Source organism: Anopheles coustani, chromosome 2, assembly GCF_943734705.1.
Source record: "Anopheles coustani chromosome 2, idAnoCousDA_361_x.2, whole genome shotgun sequence".
In the NCBI taxonomy this organism is placed as follows: Eukaryota; Metazoa; Arthropoda; class Insecta; order Diptera; family Culicidae; genus Anopheles; species Anopheles coustani.
The window spans coordinates 65,293,048-65,315,314 of NC_071289.1; the positions used below are offsets into that span (position 1 = coordinate 65,293,048).

The 22,267-nt window shown below is 45.0% G+C and overlaps 1 protein-coding gene across 1 annotated transcript; it reads left to right on the forward strand.

The window, feature by feature from the left end:
- Nucleotides 1-3,913: 3,913 nt before the first annotated feature.
- LOC131263882 (troponin C, isoallergen Bla g 6.0101-like) lies at nucleotides 3,914-8,140 on the forward strand. The gene is made up of 6 exons (XM_058266160.1): nucleotides 3,914-3,989; nucleotides 4,872-4,896; nucleotides 5,221-5,487; nucleotides 6,534-6,665; nucleotides 6,904-6,924; nucleotides 7,864-8,140. The coding sequence occupies exons 1-6, from the start codon at nucleotides 3,978-3,980 to the stop codon at nucleotides 7,866-7,868; spliced, it is 462 nt and encodes a 153-aa protein (XP_058122143.1). The 5' UTR covers nucleotides 3,914-3,977; the 3' UTR covers nucleotides 7,869-8,140.
- The last annotated feature ends 14,127 nt before the right edge of the window (nucleotides 8,141-22,267 follow it).

Sequence of the window (22,267 nt, forward strand, 5' to 3'; positions counted from 1 at the left end):
GCTTCGAAACCGGCCAATGAAACAGCTTATATTTTATCCCGACCTGTTGGCGTTCCAAAGGGCGTAAGGATGCGCAGCGTCGTGAAGGTAGCAAGTATAAGTGCATCGTGCATTTACGCTCACTAGTTGCATCGTTTTGTGTGCGTTGGCGTGCAAACAGGAGTTTGTTTTTCGCTGTCGGTACGGAAACGAGATGCCGGGTAAGTTCACGGAAAATGCTCGCGTGTCGTGCAAAAGACGTGGCCCCGGGAGCAGAAATAACTTACAAAGTAGCGGAGTCATCCGGGCACACCGGAACGGATGTTGCCATGGAGCACTGGGAACCCATCGACAATTGTCTTAACATGTTTAAGTTACTCGCAACAGAGAGAATGTTATAGTTGGTTGCCCTCGAAAATGCATGCAGGCGAGTGTCGTTCGCATCAGACCGGATAAGTTTCATTTTATTCACCTTTTTACCTTAAATCCATTTTCCAATGAAATTTAAACTCATACTACAGTCACTTTTATCAAGAGAAAAACTTTTCTTGTGTCATCCGTTCTTTCTACATGTGTGAAAACAGAATTTCCTGACGTTGCTCCCATTGCACTCAAAATTCCGGCGAAGGTGTTGATAAGGCTTTGCAAAATGACACCACGCCTTCTTCCGTAATACTTATTCTGTTGAACACCATTGAAATGGAGTTTTCACAGAAAATCAAAGCTTTGTAGGTGGATTTAAAACGTGCTGCAAAGATGAAAGCATTTCAGGCGATCTGGAAAAGGACAGGACATTCCGCAGAGGAAAGGTATTGGATTTACTGATGTGAGTTATCAGTGAGAGTGTACTAAAGGTAGTAAGAACGAACTACAAACAGATAAAAAAGGGACCAGGCGGCTGGTGTCAAACCAAAAATACATGTGTGAATTTATTTTTTTTTAAAGAGGGAAAGTAAATGTTTAGTTTAATCGTGCAGAACCGTATTAATATCAAAAGCATCTGTTAGCCACTCGTAAAATATATCGGATTTAAAGGAAACCCATTTGGGACGTATAACATTATCCTACCCGCGATTCGTTCCGACGTCGGCAGCCGTAATCTTTTCATTAACGAATCTCTTGATAATAATAACTTTTATCAAGTTCAGCAACTATGCTCGCTCAGCGCGACCCTCGAAGCGCCCGCGGTAACTGTCCTATAAAACATTAATGAACCCAAGAGCCTCACCACATCTGGTGCCGGGCAGCAGTGAAACTTTCCAGATCGAACTGATTTATGGTACGAACGAGTACGGCACCGGGCGAGGGCTTGTGGCCAGCCGGGAAGTCGAACCTTAGTGAGCTACGGATGAAGAAGGATCCAGCGGGCTGTTGGCGGTGTTGAGAAATCGATCCGTTTTTATAGGATTTCTCGGGAGGTGTATTTTTCGTGGAAAAAGGAAAAACACCGGCTTAGCGGGACCGTACCGTACCGTTTGAATCGTTCGATTTTCTGCTTTTGTACCCTCGACTAAGTGGAATTACTGTGCGATAAAATGGGTGATTAGATGGTTATGATACTCTGTAAGGGTTTCTCTCTGGAGGATTAACGTGGAGAATATTTTTTTGTTGATAAAATATGGGTTCCTTTGTGGGAAAACAATGTTATAATTCCTTTCACATCGGTTATGTTTTTAACATTGCACTAAGCATGTTTTTTACTACAGAGCTTATAAAAATAAAAAATCAAAATCCATTTTATGCCTGTCAATATTATCCGAACGGAGTAATCTGACGAACTTCCGAAACGCAAAGGAATTTGCGAATCAAATTGACCCATCCTCTTTCTCCTTTTTCCGTAAAAAAACCCACCTGTGGTACCGTTTTTCATGCGGGAGCACTTTTATGTTTACAGATTGTGCAGCCGTGCGCTATCGGCAGGGTCAGCTGGCCAAGATGAAGCAAATTAGATAGACGGCTTTACGGACGTTACGGTCACGAGGGCCAAAAAGATGCCATTCGTACCCGTTTGCTTACTGGTTCAAAAAACGGCCAGTGACAGGCCGTGCGCGCTGGCAGCTCCGATGCCCGGTGACCGAGAAAGGAATGCGTGATTCTATTTATTATATTTAATTTCTGATGATTAATGCCGAGATGGATGCACGAGTGTTTTTACTTTTTTTCTAATAACTTTTCCCTTTTGCACCATGAATGCTTGTCATCCCGAGAGGATCGGTTGCTGCAATCGTGCGGTATACTGTCGAACCATTGGTGTCGGGTCTCAAGTGGCCAAAATATGGAAATTCTACTAATTCAATAAAATAGAACAAAAAAATCTGAAAAATCATGTTTCATACAAAGTTTTTTCGAAGTATACATCCTCAGGAAGTAAGTATGATTCTTGTAATTTAATAATAAAAGGAAGTTTTTATACACTTTATACTTTATAAATTAATTATACGAGCATGAAACTTTATATTCAGGAATCATTGGTACCATATAACACACAATTTGTGCCGGGTGCGGTCTAATGAGTAAAACAAAAAATAAAAATGGAAAATATACCTAACTTTTTGTATAGTTGGTCTTTAACCGATCATATCAGTCTTGGGTTTCATATCGATTAACGATCATGTAATTTATCGAGAACTTTCAAAACGAATAACAGTATTTACTTTAAATTAAAAGAATTTCAAAATAATAAACTTTCTACTTAAATTGAATTTTATCTTTTGATTTTTTGATATAGCATACATAAAAATTCTCCAAATCGATGTTTGATTACAAATAATCATGGCAAAAAAGTGCATTTAAAGCAATTGGAAATAGTAAAGGTAATGGAAGAAAATCTGTCCACGAGCACCGAGGGGAGCGCCCTAGAAGACGTGGGCTCGAATCCCAACCAAGACCGGGTCTTTCCTATACGAGCGGCTGACTATCTACGTACAAAAATTGTAACAGTTTAGTAAGCCTCAAGGGTAGTCATGACCAAAGAAGGAGGGAGAAGAAGGAATACAATGGTTTTTTTTTTATTTATAAGAATTTATATCGATAAAGAGATTAGAGAGATTAAAGATAAGATTAATTAAACTTTTCTATTTCCAATAACACTTTAAAAAAAAACCTTGTTAAGAAAATCCTGATAATTTGGATATCCTGAAGAATATTTAGTTTAGTTGAATTAATTTAATAGAATCGAATGCTAATCATTAAAATGCAATTTAGGTTATATTTAATCTGAAATTTAGCTAGTTGAAACCATTTCACCTTGGAAAGATTGAATGACCAACCTGTTGGAAGGCAAAATGAAAATTAAATAAACCGTGCATTTATTTGCAAATAAGTGTTCCACTATCATATTCTACAAAACAATTAATCTTCTTTTATTTTTAAAATCTAATAGTTCAACATTCCCAGCTTTACTCCCAGCGTAAAGTATGACCACATTGGCAGTGAACCGGAACGCATGGTCCCAGGAGTTGGCAGCGATGCGTCACGGCCTCGCGACTGCCCATCGGCAGAAGGGAAAACAAGCCAACCCGACCGACCGACCGACCGACGGAGCGGCCACCAGCTACAGATGCCCATCAGGATGGCCCGAAACGGCCAGCATCTGTGCGCGGATGTGTGTGCGAAACCGCGAACGCAAACCAGAAAGCCGAGCCCGAGTGGAAGGGGCACCGAACGTGAATGTGTTCCCAAAAATTCCTCGATCGATAAATTGGACGCCGTCGCCATCGTCGCGTATGTTCTGTGCGCGAGCTGCACGCGTCCCGTCATCCGGATCCGGGGTGTTGATTCGATGCCGAGCGCTTCGCGGCCACAGGCAGTGGTTAAGCCGCGCCAGGAGCAGCTGCGCGACCCGGAGCAGCACACCCCAAAGGAGTCACGTTCGTCGTTCGTCAGTCGACTTTGAAGAAAAAAGAGAAACAACTGTGTTCCTTCCGAACGGCGAGAGTGGATTTTCCGGTTTGAAATTGTGGCACACTGTTTGACTCATCGAACCGTAAATTGTGCGGATGGAACAGCAGGTAACTCAACACATGATACGTGAGAAGATTTTCGCGTGCGTGCGTGCGTGAGCGGTTTGGTGGCCATCAATCGGCGTGATCGGTGATAGTGTATTTAATTTTGTCGCACGCGGTTTCGATCACGATCACACTTTCACCCCGGGGGGTTTTCCCGTACGATCACAATGGTGACGTTCTCCCAGTTCTAGTCGATTGCATTCGAACGCAATCGGCAACGGAAAACGGCAGGGATGCAGACAATTTTCCGCCGGCACGCAGCCGGCGTGCGTTTGCAATCGATGAGTGACGCAAACACTATACGCACGCATTGTCGTAGGTCGTTGCTTAAGATAGGCCGGCGAAGACACATCGAAGCGCAGTTCCAACGTAGCCTTGTTCGGACGTGAAACAGTCAGCTCAAGTGCATCAAGCCTTTCGCAAACCCCGTGTGTTGTTCATCGTTTAAATCTCCAAAAGAAACCAAAAACTCCAGCCAAAATGTCAGACACCATGTCGGACGCCGGGGAAAGTACCCAAGGCAAGGTACGGAAAAACGGCGGTGATCGTGGCGTTGCTTTCTTCGAGCGGTTCGCGAATTTACGACTCCAGACGGCGTGGCCGACTTGTGGAAAATTCGACACTGGCCGCGGCGTTCGAATTGTTTATTGGATTCGCACTTTTCCGCGCGGGCTGTGTTGTTGTGCCGTTGTTTGTTTCTTCTCTTGACTAATTACTTAATGGTGATCGTTGGTGGCGCACCTCATTTCGCACACGCACGGTACAGTTGCCGATTGACGATTTTCCCGTTTTTCACTCCCTCTTTTCACGTTTCTCTTCGGTTTTCTGGTGCTGGATTTGAATTGAATTCGCAACGCTACACTCTCACCCGCCCATGGGCAGCAGGAATTGAGCAAAGATCAGTTGAAAGGTGAGTTTTTACGAACGCACGAGTGGGTAGGTGTCTAAAATGAGCTGCAAAAAACCCACCAAACCAGAAAGAAAAGGTGAAAAAAATGTGAAAAAATTGCAATGGAAATTTGGCGAAAACGAAAAAATATCGAGGAAGGAAGTTTCCCATTGGAAAGTACGTTTGTTGCACAATCGAACACAATGCCCGCCCGGCGGCAGGTGATTGGGCAGAAAATTAGATTTTTCCATTCCCAGAAAAAAAGGGGGAAATAAAAAAAAACAAATTCAGGCAAGATATGAGAAAAACTAGTACCGACTAAGACCTTTCCCCCTTGTTTCCCAGTGCTGCGTGATGCCTTCAATGCGTTCGATAAGGAGAAAACGGGCAGCATTTCCACGGACGTGATCGGCACGATCCTGGAGCTGCTCGGCCACAAGCTAACGGAGGAGGAGCTGGACGAGGTGATCGAGGAGTACGACGAGGACGAGTCGGGCCAGCTGGAGTTTGACGAGTTTGTCGCGCTCGCCTCGAACTACGTCGAGCCGGAGGAGGACTACGATGCGCTCCGGAAGGAACTGCGCGAAGTGTTCATGATGTACGATAAGGATGGTAAGTCACACGAGGACACTATTTGTCCTGAAGAGTTTTCCTTCCTTTTTGTTTTGGTCCGTTTTCTTCACACCGAATGGCGGAGTAGGGCTACGGGAACGAACGTGTCCACGGCCGGTAAGGAGCCGAGCGCAAATATGCAAATATCATTTCCGCTCGCATGTATCTGTTTCGGTAAATTTATGCAAAACACTTCATCCGGGAGCCCGAACCGATGGTGTCATTCCGGTCGGCACGGTCGGTTCACATTTCGGAGCCACCCTTAGAACACCCGCCCATGTTGGGTTGCGCTGGCTTTTCATCCTTTTTTTCCTCCGCGACGGACCTATTGGTGGTTTTTGTTCCGTTCGTTCTTTCCCATCGCAAACTGCAACCGTTCACGGCAGACGACCGTTTTGTCATGAATCTATGTCAGCTTATTTTTAGCATAAGCACCACCAAAAGCCAGCGCTAGTGGCGTGCGCACACTGGCTCCGACGAGGTCCCGAAACTTGGCTTAGGCTTCGGCAAGCGGCGTCCAAAGTTGGACGCAAGCAAGGGGATGAGGTGTGCAAAAAGACAAACGTGAGGTGTCTAAGAGTGGTAGAAAATGTCTGCCGACCCGAGACCAGATGGCCGAACTGCCGAACGTGCAAGCGTCAAATATTTGAAGAGAGGAAAAACGAGCATAAATCTGGCCACACCACCTTGCGGGGCCAGGTGGAGTGGATCGGGTGGATAAATAAATTAAATTTAGTGTCACAGCGTATTTCGATCGCGAGTCCTGACAGACAGGTGTCCTTGATGTCTAGGAAAAGATTTACGGAGATACCAGATCGGCACATAGACACGCTTGATTGAGTAGTTTTGCGGCTATTATTTATTTGTCTGCTTTTTGACATTAGGCTTCTTTTTGTTTGCCAAAAACACGAACAAGAAAAACTTTCTAATATCCTAAGGCATTTTGTTTAAACGAATCTAAGACATTCTGTGGAGATTAAAAAATTATCTGATCACTCCTCCTCGTACCAGCTGAAACAATTTATCTTCAATCTACTAATTTTCAGCCAAGGGTTACCTGCCCGTTGAGGAGTTCAAAGCGATCCTTCGCGAGCTGGATGGGGCCGTGCCGGAGGAGGAGCTGGACGACATCGTGGACGAAATTGATGCCGACGGTTCCGGCACAGTGGACTTTGAAGGTATGGGACCATTGGGACCGTTGTATCGGTCAACAATCAAGCAAAAAAGGGACTCCGAACCTTCCACGCTTATCTTCGTGGATCGTGGGTCCTTGAGGGTTCATCCATCTTTACGCAACTGACCCGATCTCCATCTTTTGTTTACTTCCTTTCTCCTTTCCGCTAAACAACACTGTGGCACGTGCAACCTAATTTGTGACGGCAAACAACGAACTTCCGACGCGTTCCACACCGGCAGAGTTCATGGAAGTAATGACAGGTAGGTGCAGTTGTTGCAAAATACGCTATCGTTTGTGTGCCTTCGCCAGTTGCTGCCGCAAAGATGCTTCACAGATGTGCCTTGGAAATTACTTTCTTGTCTAACAATCACACAAACGCAAATACACAAACCCATATAGCAACCAACCGCTCGAGAGATCCCTTAGCTGATGCTCCATGGTTGGCATAATTAACATAGTCCCTTTGTCGCATTTCTTATCCTCCCGGAGCTAGTTTGCACCCAAGGTAAACCTTCTCCTTTCAGGCAAACACTTCTTCCTCTCCCCTAGCTACACGTTGTGTGCACATTGGTTTCTTCGCCAACCACTCTAATACGCTTTCCTTGCATCCCTTTGGCTACTTCTTTTTCCTCTGCTTTAGCTGACTACTACGCGTAAATAAGGACCGCACGGACGTTGTGTGCGATCTGTACTTGGCTTGCACCGGCGGCGAATGCACTGCTGCATGAAGACAACCAATTGCCACGGCCCGAGCACTTTTTTTTGCAAAAGAACCATCCAAGGACTGGACACGAAGGAAAAACAGACATGCACCAAAGATGTCCTGTGTCGTTTCTTGCATGAAGACCGGATGCTGCAGGATGCTCCTATTAGGATATAGTTTTATAGGAATGAATGTATGAGAACGAGATGATGGTGAAAAAGAGGTCGATAGTGAGAGAAGCAGAGATAGAGAGAGAGAGAGAGAGAAGATAGACTTTGGAGTGACTTTCGTCGATTTCAGCATTTTGCACATTTAGTTTTTTTTTTAATATATCCACATTTGCCCTGTTATCAGCTGAATAGACGAGAGCTCAGCCAGCGTTTCATGTTCGCTTAGAAAAATCATGCATACCGCATTCACCCAGCCCCCGCTCATGTGTGTGTGTGTGTGTTTCAATACCATACCCTGAACTGAATAAATATTTCATGCGTTTTAGGATAAGTGTATGTGTGTATGTATTTGCCTTACCCGTAACCGAAGGAAGACTTCGGTGGGGATTGGGGAGAACGGAACGAGACTGGGCGCAGGACAACTGCTACCGCCCGACAGGACCAGGACATCGTAACAAATATGTAATTTGCGTTGCAAGGTATCATCATGGCTGCCGGCGCTCACTGGCACACACGCACGGTAAGGTAAAACCGCACGCAAAATTAAGAGCCGAGAAAGGGAAAATGGATGGGAACGAACGATGAACGATAAATATACTCTACCGTAGATGGTATGATGGACTTACGGTGGCCGTTGTTTTTCTTCTACACCATCCGAATGTCGAAGGAAAATAGACCCAGAAAGCGTCTGTGAAAATGTTCACATCTAGGAACAGTCTTCGGGTTTGTCTTTCAACATATTCAATGCTTTATTCTTCTACGCATTTAAAAGGAACACAAAATTATTCGTGTGTGAATCTGAATGGAATGGAAATAGATGGTGAACTTTGCCATTGATTGTTTACTATTTATGTTTCGTGTAGACGATTAATCATTGTGAAATATTGTTTGATAATTATTTAAATCAACATTTACTTAATTTTAAATTTACATCAACATTAATTTAAATTAACATTTTATTCCACTTTCGATTCCTCAATAGGCACTTTAAGTTACAGAGCATGTGCTTTCTTGATTATCATGATTTACTTCTGAGTGATGGTTCTTTTTATTAGTTTAGTTATTCTCCAAAAGCAGTATCATTTTCTATTCCCTTTAGAATACTATTTAACATACGCAAGATAGTTTGAATAATATTAAAAACAAAGAACAAACCATCAGTTTTCAATCGTTTCCCATCTTGTTCTCCGATTATGAAAAAAGCCGACTTAAATAATTTATACATGACTTACCAAACCAAGATTTTTCTACTTCATTTTTCTCATGTTATGCTGATATATTATAATGGTTACAGTGACAGTTCTCCCAACCACTTCTTTCCTAATTATTGAATCTCCTTCGTTACCGACTTTACTGTTTTGTCCGACCCAATAATCTCAACCAAGCTTTGTTGAAGCGTTTATAGCACGCTTTAAATACGTCAGACAGCAAGTAGGTCCTACTAAAACTATCGCCCAAAGCAGTAACTACGCATCCGGCAGGCGATGCAACATTTAATTTAGTCGTCCACTCAAACCAGTGCACCATCCTACCCCAACCCCGTTCCACTGCAAACCGGCTCCTCAAGTCACACATCACCGGCGATCGCATAATTCGAAAACTCCATTCAAAACATGCACCAAACATGTCGACGCGTGGAGTCGGAAAATCGCGGCCGAGAGTAGCCAAGACAAGTCCATAAATCTTGATTCCGTTCGGTTGCATACTGGTTGTGCGCTAAGCATATTTTCCTCTCTCGTTCCCGCTTGTCATTTTCTTTTATTTTCTTTTAATTCAACTTTTCGCATAGCTGTTTCGTATTCTCTCCTCGTGCCAAATCTTTGCCAATGCCGCTCCCCGAACACCCTTTGGGGCGCGTCTTTCGATGCTGCGACCCCTTTTTCGCGCCTCTGACAAACGCACATACTAGTACATCCACACACGCACGGACAACCTCCACGCCCTATTGTCGTGTGTGTGTGTGCGTAAGTGTGGCGGGCTGAAAGACATGAAAATCTTTCCTCACACGACAAATAGGCAAGGTGGCAGCATCTGGGCCAAACCGTTCTGCTCCCCATCTTCCCCTCTCCTCTCCCTCCCTCCTGTCTCGATCATCGGAGCGCAGCTGGTTCTTGGGCGGAGGGCTGCATTGAGGACGTCGGAGGAGCGTTGGATCATGCGTGAAATGGGTTTCGAATCCATTTTCGCGAGCTGCGCTTCGCCTCGGGTTCGCCCTTGCCCGCCCGGCTCGGAGGTTGCGGTTTTTGACGAGCCTCATAATGCGCAGTGCAATGCTATTGTGCGCCATTGTGCAATAATGGTGGCTGTTCTGTTAAGCTCTCTTCGTTAGCGGTGAATAGTGGCTCCCGCGACATGGCCAACCGACGATGAGGCTCGTGCCAATTTTGTGTCAGATTTGTTCTCCAAAAAAAAAAAAAAACAACCAGCTCGCACGATTCGCCAATTGATTAGTGGACGGATTTTCTATCTAAAGCCCACGTTTGTTGGGAGGATTCGTTGCGGCGAGCGATTAAATTTTACTGGAAAATCGTCTTATAAGAAAACCGGTATGCGCGTGAACCTGACCCTACGCAAAACTATCCAACATGAGGCGATGAAGAGGGAGGCGCAAGCGTGGTTTGATGGCAATTTGCAATTGACAGCAAATAAACAGCATAGCGGTGTAATTAATGCTCACGGTTCGTGTTACCTTTGTGACACGCTCGTGTGCGAATTTCACCTGTCCTCCCCGCGAGTTCAGGGTTGTCGTGTTCGAGTTTCGGTCGAACGAGCTTTGCCACCCGCCACTCCCGGGGAGTTGACCCGACCACACCGCGAGTGACATATCGACGAAAGTGGAGCCGCATCCATCGCTCACCCATCCGTCAGGCGTTCAAGTTCGTTCGGTCCTGCGTCCTCCATATGACACACAGCTTACATCGTCGTCAAGGATCCCCGGCTCGCGTCATCGTCACATGCGAAATCACCCCTCCCCCCCCCCCCTTCCTCATAAAAACACACACGCACATGAAGGGGGTGCTTCAAATTTCCATAATTCTATCGAAGCGCGCTGGAATCTGTAGCCAATTAATCAAATAAATACGCACCATTTATGTTGCTCGACGTCGGGCCGAATCGTCCGGTCGAACAAACCCGTCCCGTTGGGACGTTTCGGTCGAGCGGTCAATCGATCGATAGATGTGATCTAGATTTTGCAGGATTAAATTTACATACCGGCATGAATTTCAAATTGTCGCAACGGGGTTGTGGCAACCCACTCGAACAACCCGCGCGCGAACGTCGAACGTAGTTGACCCTCGGAAGTAATTATGCAACGTTGCATCATGTTTGGTAATCGCTGCGAACGACAAGATTATCCACATATAACTTTGGGTCACATTTGATCAAGAGCATTATGATATTATTTTCGCAACAATAAGACAATTTGTAAACTTATCTAAGGTTTGTTGTTTGTTTCAAACAATTGAAAAACAAACTGATAAGTTTCAGTTAACTTCTCTTTCAAAAGAGATACAGGAAGTAAAACCTATCATTTTATCAGTCGATTATCTTCCGTAAAGCTTCTGCAACCGAAAAGGAAAAACTAACAATGTTGTATACTCTCAATTTATTTTACGTGTGAAACAAGTGTTGAATATAAATAGAGTATTTTAATAAGGTTACGATATGCTGGATTTATTTGTGTACAAATTTCCCTTCCTGTCAGACACGCAAAGTGTACAAATGCGAAACGCAAATAGCTAGCAGCAGAAATAGCACCGTTGCGCGTTTTGGATGCGATCATCAAACAATTGGCCTTGGGAACGAGACCTCGAGAGACGAACGAATATTGCAAGCTGCACCTGATGCAAACAACCTTGCAGCACCGGCAGCCTCGGATGGCGTAAAACTTTTCCCTTTGCGAGAGCCCTACCGTATTTGCGGAAAGCGGGAGCCTTCGAAATGGCGAAGATCCAAATGAAGCGATCTGCTTCGAGTTGCTCTGACGTGCCAAATGATGGCGGCTGTCTGTATAACGAGCGAGCGTGGCTACCTTAAAGTGTTACTCCATTTTCTACGAAAACTAAGCAGAGGCTGGTGGTGGCATTGTGAGTTTTGTGAAAGAGAATTTTCCTCCAACAATGCCCTCCGGAGTGGGGGAGGAAGGGGGGCTGGCCCTTGTTCGTTCATCTTTTGCGGGTGAAATTCACGCATGCTTGCTCCGGCATGTTGGGCGAATATTGACACATTTTTGACACTTTGAAGCGATTAGCTGTTGAAAACAGCGATATCGGTGTTAATAGAGTAGGCAAGCAAAGGCGACGTTCCGTAGAGAATTTCTCGTGGATGAAAATTGCAGTTGTATTTTTTATTAAATTCTTTCAAACGATTAAGTTTTTTAGTGTTATTTTATATCCGTGTCATGTATCGTTGGCAAAATGATTACTTTACATATCCAAATTCATTTTATTTCAAAAGAACTACGTTCTTTACAGAATGAGCTTAATCTAAGAGAGCTTTATTATTTACTTTCTGACAATGATGATGATGAGTCCCACCGCTTACCCCTACATAGGATTGAGTGGGACGAAAGTATCTTACGATATTAAATATATATCATCAAACGAGAGGAGGCATTGGGGCATTACTCTCCAGAACAAACGCATAAAAATCTGCTCCATTCATACAACGGTCACCATCAATTGCACAAGGAGGTCATCTTAGATTTGCCCAGCTAGCAAAAGGGGACCACTTTCCAGAGTAGGGCAAGTATTTTCGCACATAATAAGTTTTGTCGTTTTGTGACAGAGTTACACATTTTGAAATACCTACTTTATGGAAGTTTGCAACTACGATTTAAGCTAACGATTTATGATCATATCGAACGACATTTTTCTAAATCTTAGAAACACAGATACAAAACTGAACTGTTATCACATCGGCTTACACCCCCGAAAATAACTACGTAGAAATACTGTGTTTCACTAATCCAACATGTAACAGACACGAGTACCAGCGTCTTCATAGTGCTATTTCTTAATTGTAACACACATTGGACACACCCTGTAACCTTGCTCGGGAAAACGAGCAAGGATGCTATAAAAAACGTCCTGCCCATTCGACCACAAAGCGGCAGTAAATCGACAAAAGCCTAGCTTAGAGTTGTCGTACCATTGATAGCATGTTGCTTTTTCGTAACACACAAATTGAACCCCCAAACGGTCGGCAAAACGATGTGGTCACCGTTTACTAATCGTTTCGCAATTATATAGTGCTCCTCTTCGGTAAGTACCCCGTTAGGATAGGCAAGCTAGAATGGCTAGAGTCGTCACAGTGCGGGTTTGAGATCCTTCTCCGCCCCATAAACAACCCCGATCCCGGAAGTGTTTTGGGGGGAACGTGAAACGCAACCATAACCGAGGTCAGCCTTTTCGGTCTCTTTTCGACCGCCCGGAGGGCGTGCTGCGTGATTTCTGGCTTATCCGTGGCACGGCAATTAAGCTATCATAACCTGTGGTTCTGTTGGTGTCTGTGTTTTATTTTATTTTTCGCTTTTGTTTTCCCTACCCAGCTATCGAACAAATAAAAAAGCACGCACTCGGCGCAACTATAAATCATATTTGTCCAAGCGTAAGATTAACAACTTGCTTCACAACACACACACACACACACACACACACGTACGAAAGGGAGGTGGAAATAAACAAAGAGTACGATAGAAAGAGATATCCTTGATTTGTTGAGTTGTCGGCTGGTTGTAATTGAGATCAACATTGGGAGCCGACCGCGGAAAAGAGGGGTTTAGTGGGTGGAAAAGTTGGTCATTCCTCGCGATTAGACGAACTCTGTCTAAAGCACAAACTCGACCCAATTGGAGATTGTTTGTGGTCGACCCGAAGTTAGTGATGGATACTAATGGAAGCGTATATATGTGTTTGCCAACATACTAAATATCTTTCACCGGTTTTCACTTCCACCATCGAGACCCTTTCTTTTTGTTAGGCAGTCACTTTGGTCGCGAAACATGATCTACCCGAATGTTTGCAACGCCTACGGCAGCCAACCCAAACCACCCCTTTCTCCCGCCCATGGTGTGCCAAATATCCCCTAGAGCTAGCCGTAGGACGACGGATTGAACCCGTCGCACGTGCATTGCGTAAGGAACTCTTCGGTGAACAACGAATTAACAGAGTAAAAAGGAATACCAGCCGCGAAGAAACATCACAGAGAAAAACACAACGAAACCTGACACGGGATGTTTGAGTCTCCAAGAGTCCAAGGGTCTAGGGGTTGCATGGGAAAGACAATCGCGACGCGTGAATGACAGCAGCCTCCAATGAGCTGTACAAACAGCGGACCTGAGTTGCCCGACAATCACCTCTTTCGAAGAAAGTGAAAAATGAAGTCATTCAGCGAACATGCATGTCGGATACGGGCGGCGCTCGTTTTCCGTCGTTCCGGTTGTTTTTAATGAAGTGGTAAACAACTGACCACTTTATGAGAGCAAGGAAGAGTAAGATTGATCTTCTTTTTAATAGTTTAACAGCAATGTAACATCCCTTCAGTTCAAGTAATCTAGTTGAATTTAGATCTGATTGATTATCGGTAAGTTTTACGCTATACCGAAATGAAATATGGAAAGTGAAACAATCATTCGTTTTAATTCGTTAGTTCAACCGACAAGCTGCTTCCTCGTCGAGTTCAACGTAAACAACGTTCGAGTATTTGCAGCGTGCAAGCTGCATTTTCCATACGTTCGGTTGAAACGAGGCTGCAAATAAATGGTATGTGGTAATTCAATAATTGTGATTATTAAAATTGCATTTGCTTAAGTCGTGTTGCCACATTTAACATTACGTGTCATTTTGACTTGCTTTAAAACAATGCCATTTTAAAGAGAAGAGAAACAGCACAAGAGATAATATTTAATAAATTATTAACTTCATATGTTTAAGCCATCTTTGTCTAATGTTTTATTTGTGAATATGAACCATATTCAAATGTTTACATCAAGCTGAATCCCAAAAATAAAAGCAGGGAAATTTTGAATTCAATTTTTCCAAACAGAAAACGCTTTGCACATTAATGCGTTTCTCTTGTTTTGTTATGTTATTTCTGTCTGTTATTTTATTTAATTTATGTCCCTTATTTATCACAAAGCATACTGCAGAAAAACAAAATGCAGTTCCCTGCTATAGATAGAAATTTCAACAAACATTTGACATATTTTACTGCATTTGTTGACCTCTTAGCAAGTAAAAAATTACAATGTTCGGAACCGTTTTTGTTCCTGTCGCCAACGGCAATATTATTTAAAATGGCAGCCTAGTTTGAACTAGTGCTATTTTTTTCCTAATTTGCATGTCCATTTTTCATATGCTGTCGTACAGCATTAGCAGTTTTTGCATACCATAGGCGATTCTGTTCTTTTTTGTATAATCCTTTATAGAAAACGACCTCGTGTGACTGTGCCCTAAATTGAATCTGGGCGCTTTCGCAGAAAGTGTTGCAACTGCGCTACGGTTTTACAGTAGAGCCCCGGGAAATTATCAGCCTGTTTGAATTAGGCTTAAGAAAAACACAACCTACATTTGAGTGCATGCGTTGCAACACCGCGGCCACCACGGGTCGCACCCAAAAGGCCGGTAGCCTTTGCCGGAGCAAGGCTCTCGCCGCAACGCAGCAACAAACCACATTACGCGTCCCTCGAATTATATTTTGTCATTAACTAGTTTTACTATCAAACAAGCGAAAGTTCGGTCAGCTAACAGGACCTGTCACTGTGGGGCCCGTTTCTTCCCCCCGCCATCGAGCCCTATATGAACACACGTCCATCTCCTCGACTCCAGCGTTAAAACGAATCTGACGAGGCTGCATAAGACGTGTCCATTGCTTAATTTCGTTTCACGAGCCATTCCGGTTCGGTGATGGCTGACACGGTCCGGTCTCACCTGTGTATCTATCGGTTAGTGGTGGCCGAGGCTGCCCGCCTTTAACTATTCTCCCCCTCGAGGGTCGGATTTCGTTCGCAAAATCTTCGAACGTCCGCCTCCGTAATGTTAACCCCCCCGAACCACGAGTCGAGCGCAACTGCAAACGAGCATTAAAAAGGCGTTAAGACCTGTCCGCTTAAGCAGCAGCCGTTTCCGGCCGCTCGTGCGGATATGCCTCCCTTACCACCCGGTTTCCTCCCTTTCGCTTTCCCGTTGGTTTTACCTGTCCGAATTTGAGCGAGTGTCTGCAGCTTCAGCAACGCGACAAACAACCTCTAACGGAAAGATGGAGAAAATTCCCTCCGCTCCTCCGTTAATCTTCGGAGTGGCTCCGAGCTTTGGGGGTGGAAGTGAATTTGTTATAAAAAAAAAAACATCAAGTCAACCCTCCTACCTTCCGGCCCACGGTCACGGTTTGCGCTACTGGCGAAGTGCCGGAAAAACGGAAGGTGAAAAATGATGAGGCAATAAAAGGTGGAATGAAAATGTAAAATCAAATAAACAGAGAAAGCATTGTTGAATTGATTTTATTATTTAAGGAAAAAAAGAAAACAAGCACCGACAACGGGCGAGACTACTTGGGTGAACGTTACTGACTACAAAGTAGGCACACGGGTGACTACCGTTTGCCGGTGGCGAGGTCTTCAGAGGCTCTAACGGCTGTTGAGAAAGGTGCTCCGTCTGGGCAAAGACGGTCCTCGGGGCAAAGATCGATGGCTGTTGATGGCAACCTGTCGTCGGCGTTTGGTGCAATGGTGGACACCTCGATAGAGCACCCCATTTCCCCCCCCCCCCACCTCTCCCACCACCTCCCACGGTACAGCAAGTGACGGAAGTTTTCACTCACTTGCCAACCGGAGCAAAATTTTGTGCACATTTGTCGCATTCGTAATTGGACGCGGTGAACGATCTCGGCGAGGTTTTCTCTTTCTTATGCACCGAAGTGTTGTTCGAGCCGAGCAGTGCCTTCACTGTTGCACTTGCACCGCCGGCGGGATTGTCCCTGGAGCAAGGGGAAAATTATGCTGACCACGGTTTCGCATAAACCCCCCCTCGAAACGGTGGTGATCTTTCACCGGGGCCGCCTTTGACGGTTCCCTCGGGTCGCTTGCATCTGTGCTGCACTTTTTCGAGTGGCCAGCGATGCTGAGACGGCCACGCTGTAATTTGATTAAATCGACCACGATAAGATAATTACGGGAGAAAATATGATATACAGGCCATGATTTGCGAGCTGCACTTTATGCTGACAGTTATGCCGATCGATGTCAGCGTTTGGAGTGGTTTTACCTCTTTTTGCAAGCGCCATCCGATACGGTCGATGAATGATGGGGGCGTACGAATGATGATGGATTGGAAAAACTGCCGATAGACGATGAGGTCCACTTGACGGGTGACAGATGGAGATCTATGGTGGCTGCATATGCTAGGTGGACCACGGAGCGCAAAGTCGAACGTGTTGAACGAGTCTTTCGGAACTTTGTTCTGATTATCGCTAACTGCTTTTGGTTTGGTTGAACAAATTAAAAAGAAAATAGTGTAAAAATTTCGAAATCTCATTTATAAAAGCTTGCATAGTATTTTGCAACTCTTAGTTTATAAATCATAGCATGTCCACATTATTGTGGGCCGTTTTGATTTATTAAACCAGCAAAATAACTAGCAGCATTTTTAGATTGTTCAGCTAAGAATGTTGTTATGAACCATTTGAAAGTGACAAGAGCCCAAACAACACCGGTATCCTTAATTGGCAACTTTTAGTGCCTGCACACAGTACCTTCGCCAGATTGCTTCTAAAATCGCACGGGTTTTAAGAGCGGCCCCAAGCGTCCGGTATCCCAAACCTAATGCCGGTGCTATAACGCTCGGTATCAAGATGAAACGAATGTAAACACATTCGCATAAAACCAGCAATTAAAAATCCCAATCCCCAGCCGGCACGAGACGCCGGCCCGATAGAGGAACACGGTTCGCTGTGCTCCCCTAATAAAAACCGGCAGTGACTGCCGGAAAACGGTTCCGGGTTGGAGATTGGGTTGAATGTTTGATGACTTTTGCATGTCGTTGGTGTGCGGACAAAAAACAAAAGGGAGCAATTTTACGGCTCGCAATGCGGCTGTTGTTTTCGAGCTGGTCCCGGACTAGGACCGTTTGACAAGTGGAAAGTAAAAAGCCGCCGCGTTATGAGAACACTTTCTATCCGCAAATCTACTTTTACGACTCGCTGACCCGCTAATGTCAAGGTTTATTCTGACCCCGGCCTAAGTGGGCCTCCGCGTCCAAGAACGCACCAACGGGAGTATTAGGATTTTATGGCAGACTAGAAAAAAAGGAAATGCTTTCAATCCGTTTGAATTTGGCTGCAACATCCGTTCTACCTTTTTTCCCTATCAACGGCACTCCGAAACCGAACGACCCCGACTGCCCAAACGCCAAAAGGTGACACGGTTGGGGCAATATTTGCAATCACCTGTCAGCGGAAATGAATGCAAATAAAAATGCTATCAGAACTTAACCCACGCCTCGGAGTGGATAAACGTGAATCGTTCGCGCCGTGGGAGCAAATTTGCTGACGCGGCGCGATGCTGAAAAGCGTTTCATGTTTCACGAGGGGCCCATTAGCCGGCACCTGCAACTGGTTTAATGCAAACACCGTTCGACCCGGGAGTGGATTTATTGGTTCACGTGGCGATGCGAGAGGCGTGTCAGTAAATCACCGGAAAGGCATGGTCTGTAGTGCATCTAATGGAAAGTTGATTAATTTTTGCACTCTCTTTGACGAACTCATGGCAAATGGAAGGCATTTAAAGAGAAGTTACCATAATCTCTGTGTGGTAAAATTCTTATTTAAGACGATGTTTGAAAGTGAAAACAAGGATATTTAAATAATCGGATTAATTAATTCATTGGTATGCTTAACGTCAGAACTAAAGAAATTTGTATATAGATATTCGTCGTTCACTTTGTCGTACTAAAATTACTTAATTTATAGTTCGATTTAAATATTTGTTTACAAACTGCTTATGAAAGGGTAAATCCAGTTTTTTTTTCAAGATACAGGCAGAGATCATTACTTCATTTTGAACAATCTGTAGCTTTGAAGTAAACTGAAATCAGATCAGAAACCAGATAGATTGCACAGAGCATTCGCAGGTCAATTAAAAGGAACTAATGGATAATATTTTATTCTACCTCAAACTGTACTCGAGGTTGACAGCTAACGCAAGGTATTTTTGTTAGAAGAGCAGTCATTTCGCTTTCGAGCCACAGTTTCGAAACAGCATCGCGATCAAGCACCACATCTGTTCGATCACTTTAATTGAATTAGCTCGCACCTCCGCTCGCCGTAAGCATAAGCAGTACGAAAAGCCAACCTGTTCGGGTTCGAGAGCCCCATTCCCGTGTCCACCAGTCAACCCGTGACCGTTGGCGAAACCGTTGCGGCCTGTAATCATCATCATCATCATCACCAACGTCGGGTTAAAAATCGCCCTAATCGCGTCGGTTGTCTTTCGCTCGAAATGAGCTTGACGGCGATGGCGACGAAATTCACGGTGGAATGCGCATGTATGCTGGCTGACACGCGAGCTTAGCGAAAATAATGAACCATAGTGCTGCTTTTCGAAAGGACGCCACCGACGACACCACGAATGGCGAATACTCCTGGCGCTGATTGACTTTAACCTACTTCCGAGCGACGGTTTTTGGACGAAAGTAAAGTGCGGTGAAAATGGGGCGAAGTAAAAACTTCTCGCCACGACGTCCGAAGAAACACAAAAAGTACCATTACGGGAGACCAGCTGGACAGTAGGGTACTGGGACGTGGGATTGTGCAATTCGAGGGCCCCAAAAAGGGGCAGCAAGGAGTCATCGTCCCAGGGTAGAATCAATTAAAAACTTACTCCTTCCAATGGATGGTAATAATCGGTGGCTGCCATCAGGCAGAAGGGGGCAGCGAGTCTCCAATTTCTCTCCTCTGTAGCACGGGAGATCATTAGAAATTTGGCAAGGCGTCGTGCACCGTCGAACTGGGTCATAGCGCGCTGTCGGCCACTGATGACAAGCTGGAAAGCGTCACGTACGGAGGGCAGAATGGACCCATTCGGTGGGTTTAGCCGGTTCTCCACCACACAAAGGCCGTTAACCGGCTGATTTGAATTTGGAAAGACGAAGGCCCCCTCCCGGTGGACCGGGGTACGTAAAACTTGATCCCCACGGGGGAAAGGCAACAGCCAAAATTTGACCCGCCTGGAAGGGAGCGATAATCGTAAATTTTCACAAATCACAAGTTCATGTCGAATTCATGGTCAGCACTCACGATTGACCCGATACTTTCGTCCACCATCGTGGAGTGGAGCGTGATCATGCTGCGTAGCCTGCGGGACCGGCTTTTGGCTCCGCGTGCAAGGAGATCTCAAAGTGGACGCACCAAAGACACATTCTTCATTAAAAAATGGCCTTTTTTTCTTCTCGAACCATGCAGACTGCTTAGCTGAACAATGATCCAGGTGCATTAAAAATTGTGCAACAATCGCGTGTGGGCTGTGGGTGTCCATTCCCTGATGGACTTTGATGGACGCTATTAGCGCATAGGTGATTTCGGAGTGTGTCTGTTGGATATGTATTTTATTTCACCATTGTTGCAAATAAACTCCTACAGCTTATTCGTAAATATACATTGCGCTATTAACACGTTGACTGCCATGGCTATCATTTTTGATAGCCAGCTGTCATTTGTTCTAAAAAGTTTTGGCCCCATATAAGTAAATGAAAATGCAACATAAAAGTTATAGTAATATTTAATGTAAATTTTTTGGTATGCTAAATTTTTGCTCAGCCTTCAAAAATTGTTGGTTTAATAAATGTTATAAAAGAAATTTATTGAAAAAGATTGTACTAAAAAAGTGTACTAAAAACGCTTGGTAGTCAATGTGTTAAAATAATGAATTAAGTTTCTTATTGTAATGAAGTTTGGCATATACATTTTTTGGGAATGTATTAACTCACAAGATTTTTAGATTTAAATGAAAAAAAAAACTTAAAGCACATTGTAAAAGGCTACTTCCAAAGATAAGTTACCCCATTGCTTAAACCTTCATTAGGTTATCGTTAAGATAAACTTCAGTTGCCTTAATATGCCTGATCTTGTTTGTTTGTGCATTTTTTTTCTTCAGGCTAGGGCTATTCAGAAAACAGCTCAAGAGCTTGTGTGAAACGCTTCGGGCGATGATTTTAATTTGAAGCTTTTTTACCCCATGTCACCCAATCCCACCCTGCCCACCCCCCGGGTGGGCATACTTGGCGGTCGAGACAGTTGGCAAGGTCAACAACGCCTTGCCCTGCCCAATGCTTCCTCCTTTTCGCTCATTTGTTTTTCCCAACTGCGGCACCCATTCCGCACCTTGCCGAGCGGAAAGCTATGATTTATGAGAATGTAATAAATGATGCCGCCGCCGGCCGAGAAGCCCTCGAATGGAGCGGTGGTGTGGCAGAAGGGGATGGAAAGGGAAAGGAGGGGAAAAAATGCGTCACAAGGGAGCGGCATGCGGTTTGAAAATTTGCCTATCAAAGCGATCCATTCATTGACCATCGCAAAACGGTGCGTTGATCTTGAGCTTGACCAGCCCTCCTATTTCGAGACTGCGCTTGCTCTCTAGTGGCCATCACCCGGTGCCGCACCGCGGGGGAGTTCCCGCCCCGAGGTCCCGGTGGAATAATTTGGACCGAAAAAGAACGAAGCCACTTGAAAGTGGTTGAACCATAATATACCGCGAATCGCCTCGCCCCGCCGGAACGCGGTGTGGGTGCAGGTGCCGCCGACGACAAAAGTCGACGACAGGCTTGGAGATTAAAGGACGGCTTAGTCGTGCCCCTTGCATACCCTTCCTGTCACCGCAGCGCTAACAAGATTAACTCCGAGCACCGCTAAGAAAAGGGAATTAGTGCCGAGCTCCTCTCGAGTCCGCGGAGCGCGTGGAAGATTCTTGAGATTAATAGCTAATTGCGATGAATGGTTTCGTTCGGAGCCATTCGCCGGAGGTTGGTGGGCACGATTATGCTTCGCTGGTTGACAGACTCGATTGCTCGAAGGTTATGTCCCTTCGTGGTGCACAGCGCCCATTTGTTTTTTTTCGGTCCATCGAAGATAACCATCAAATTGACGTTCGGAGTCGTTTTACGATCGGCCATCGCCAGCCCGGGGAAGGTCCACCAAATAAAGAAAAGGGCCAATTTAGTTCGCCTCAATATTGACACCACGTCAACGACGACTCGCTTGTTTGGGCGGGCTTTTACATGCTGCTTTACATCCGAGCTTGAAACAAAACGCACTTAAGAAAGGGGAAGGAAGAAAAAAACAAAGAAAAACCAAAACAACATCCACTAATTTTCAAGGTTTCCACCCCATAAACCGCTCGAACGTCGCTCACTTTTTCCACACCCAGTTCGTGACGGGGGTTTTTTCGGGAGGCTGCTGGACAGATGGTGGCGGCCATCCATGGCGAACATTTTGGGGCCGTTTCACACGGTACTCACTTTGCGAGGGCGTTCGTCGAACATCGGACGATAGGATCCGCCGATGGGGTCGGCGTGGCGGTGACAAAATTAATAACGTCCGTCACCTTGCCCGAAGGAAACACCCGCACCGGGGGATGGAGACGCCACCGTTAGTGGTGTTTATGTGTTTGGCGTGGATTTCGAATGAAACGGTTTGTCGTAAAACAGATCCTTTCTAAAATCACCTTCACCGGTTCTTTTG

Excerpts from the sequence above, each read along its gene's own strand:
- LOC131263882 (XM_058266160.1), top strand. Across the intron at positions 5,488-6,533 it reads CATGATGTACGATAAGGATG|CCAAGGGTTACCTGCCCGTT; the intron begins GTAAGTCACACG and ends ACTAATTTTCAG. Across the intron at positions 6,666-6,903 it reads CGGCACAGTGGACTTTGAAG|AGTTCATGGAAGTAATGACA; the intron begins GTATGGGACCAT and ends CCACACCGGCAG.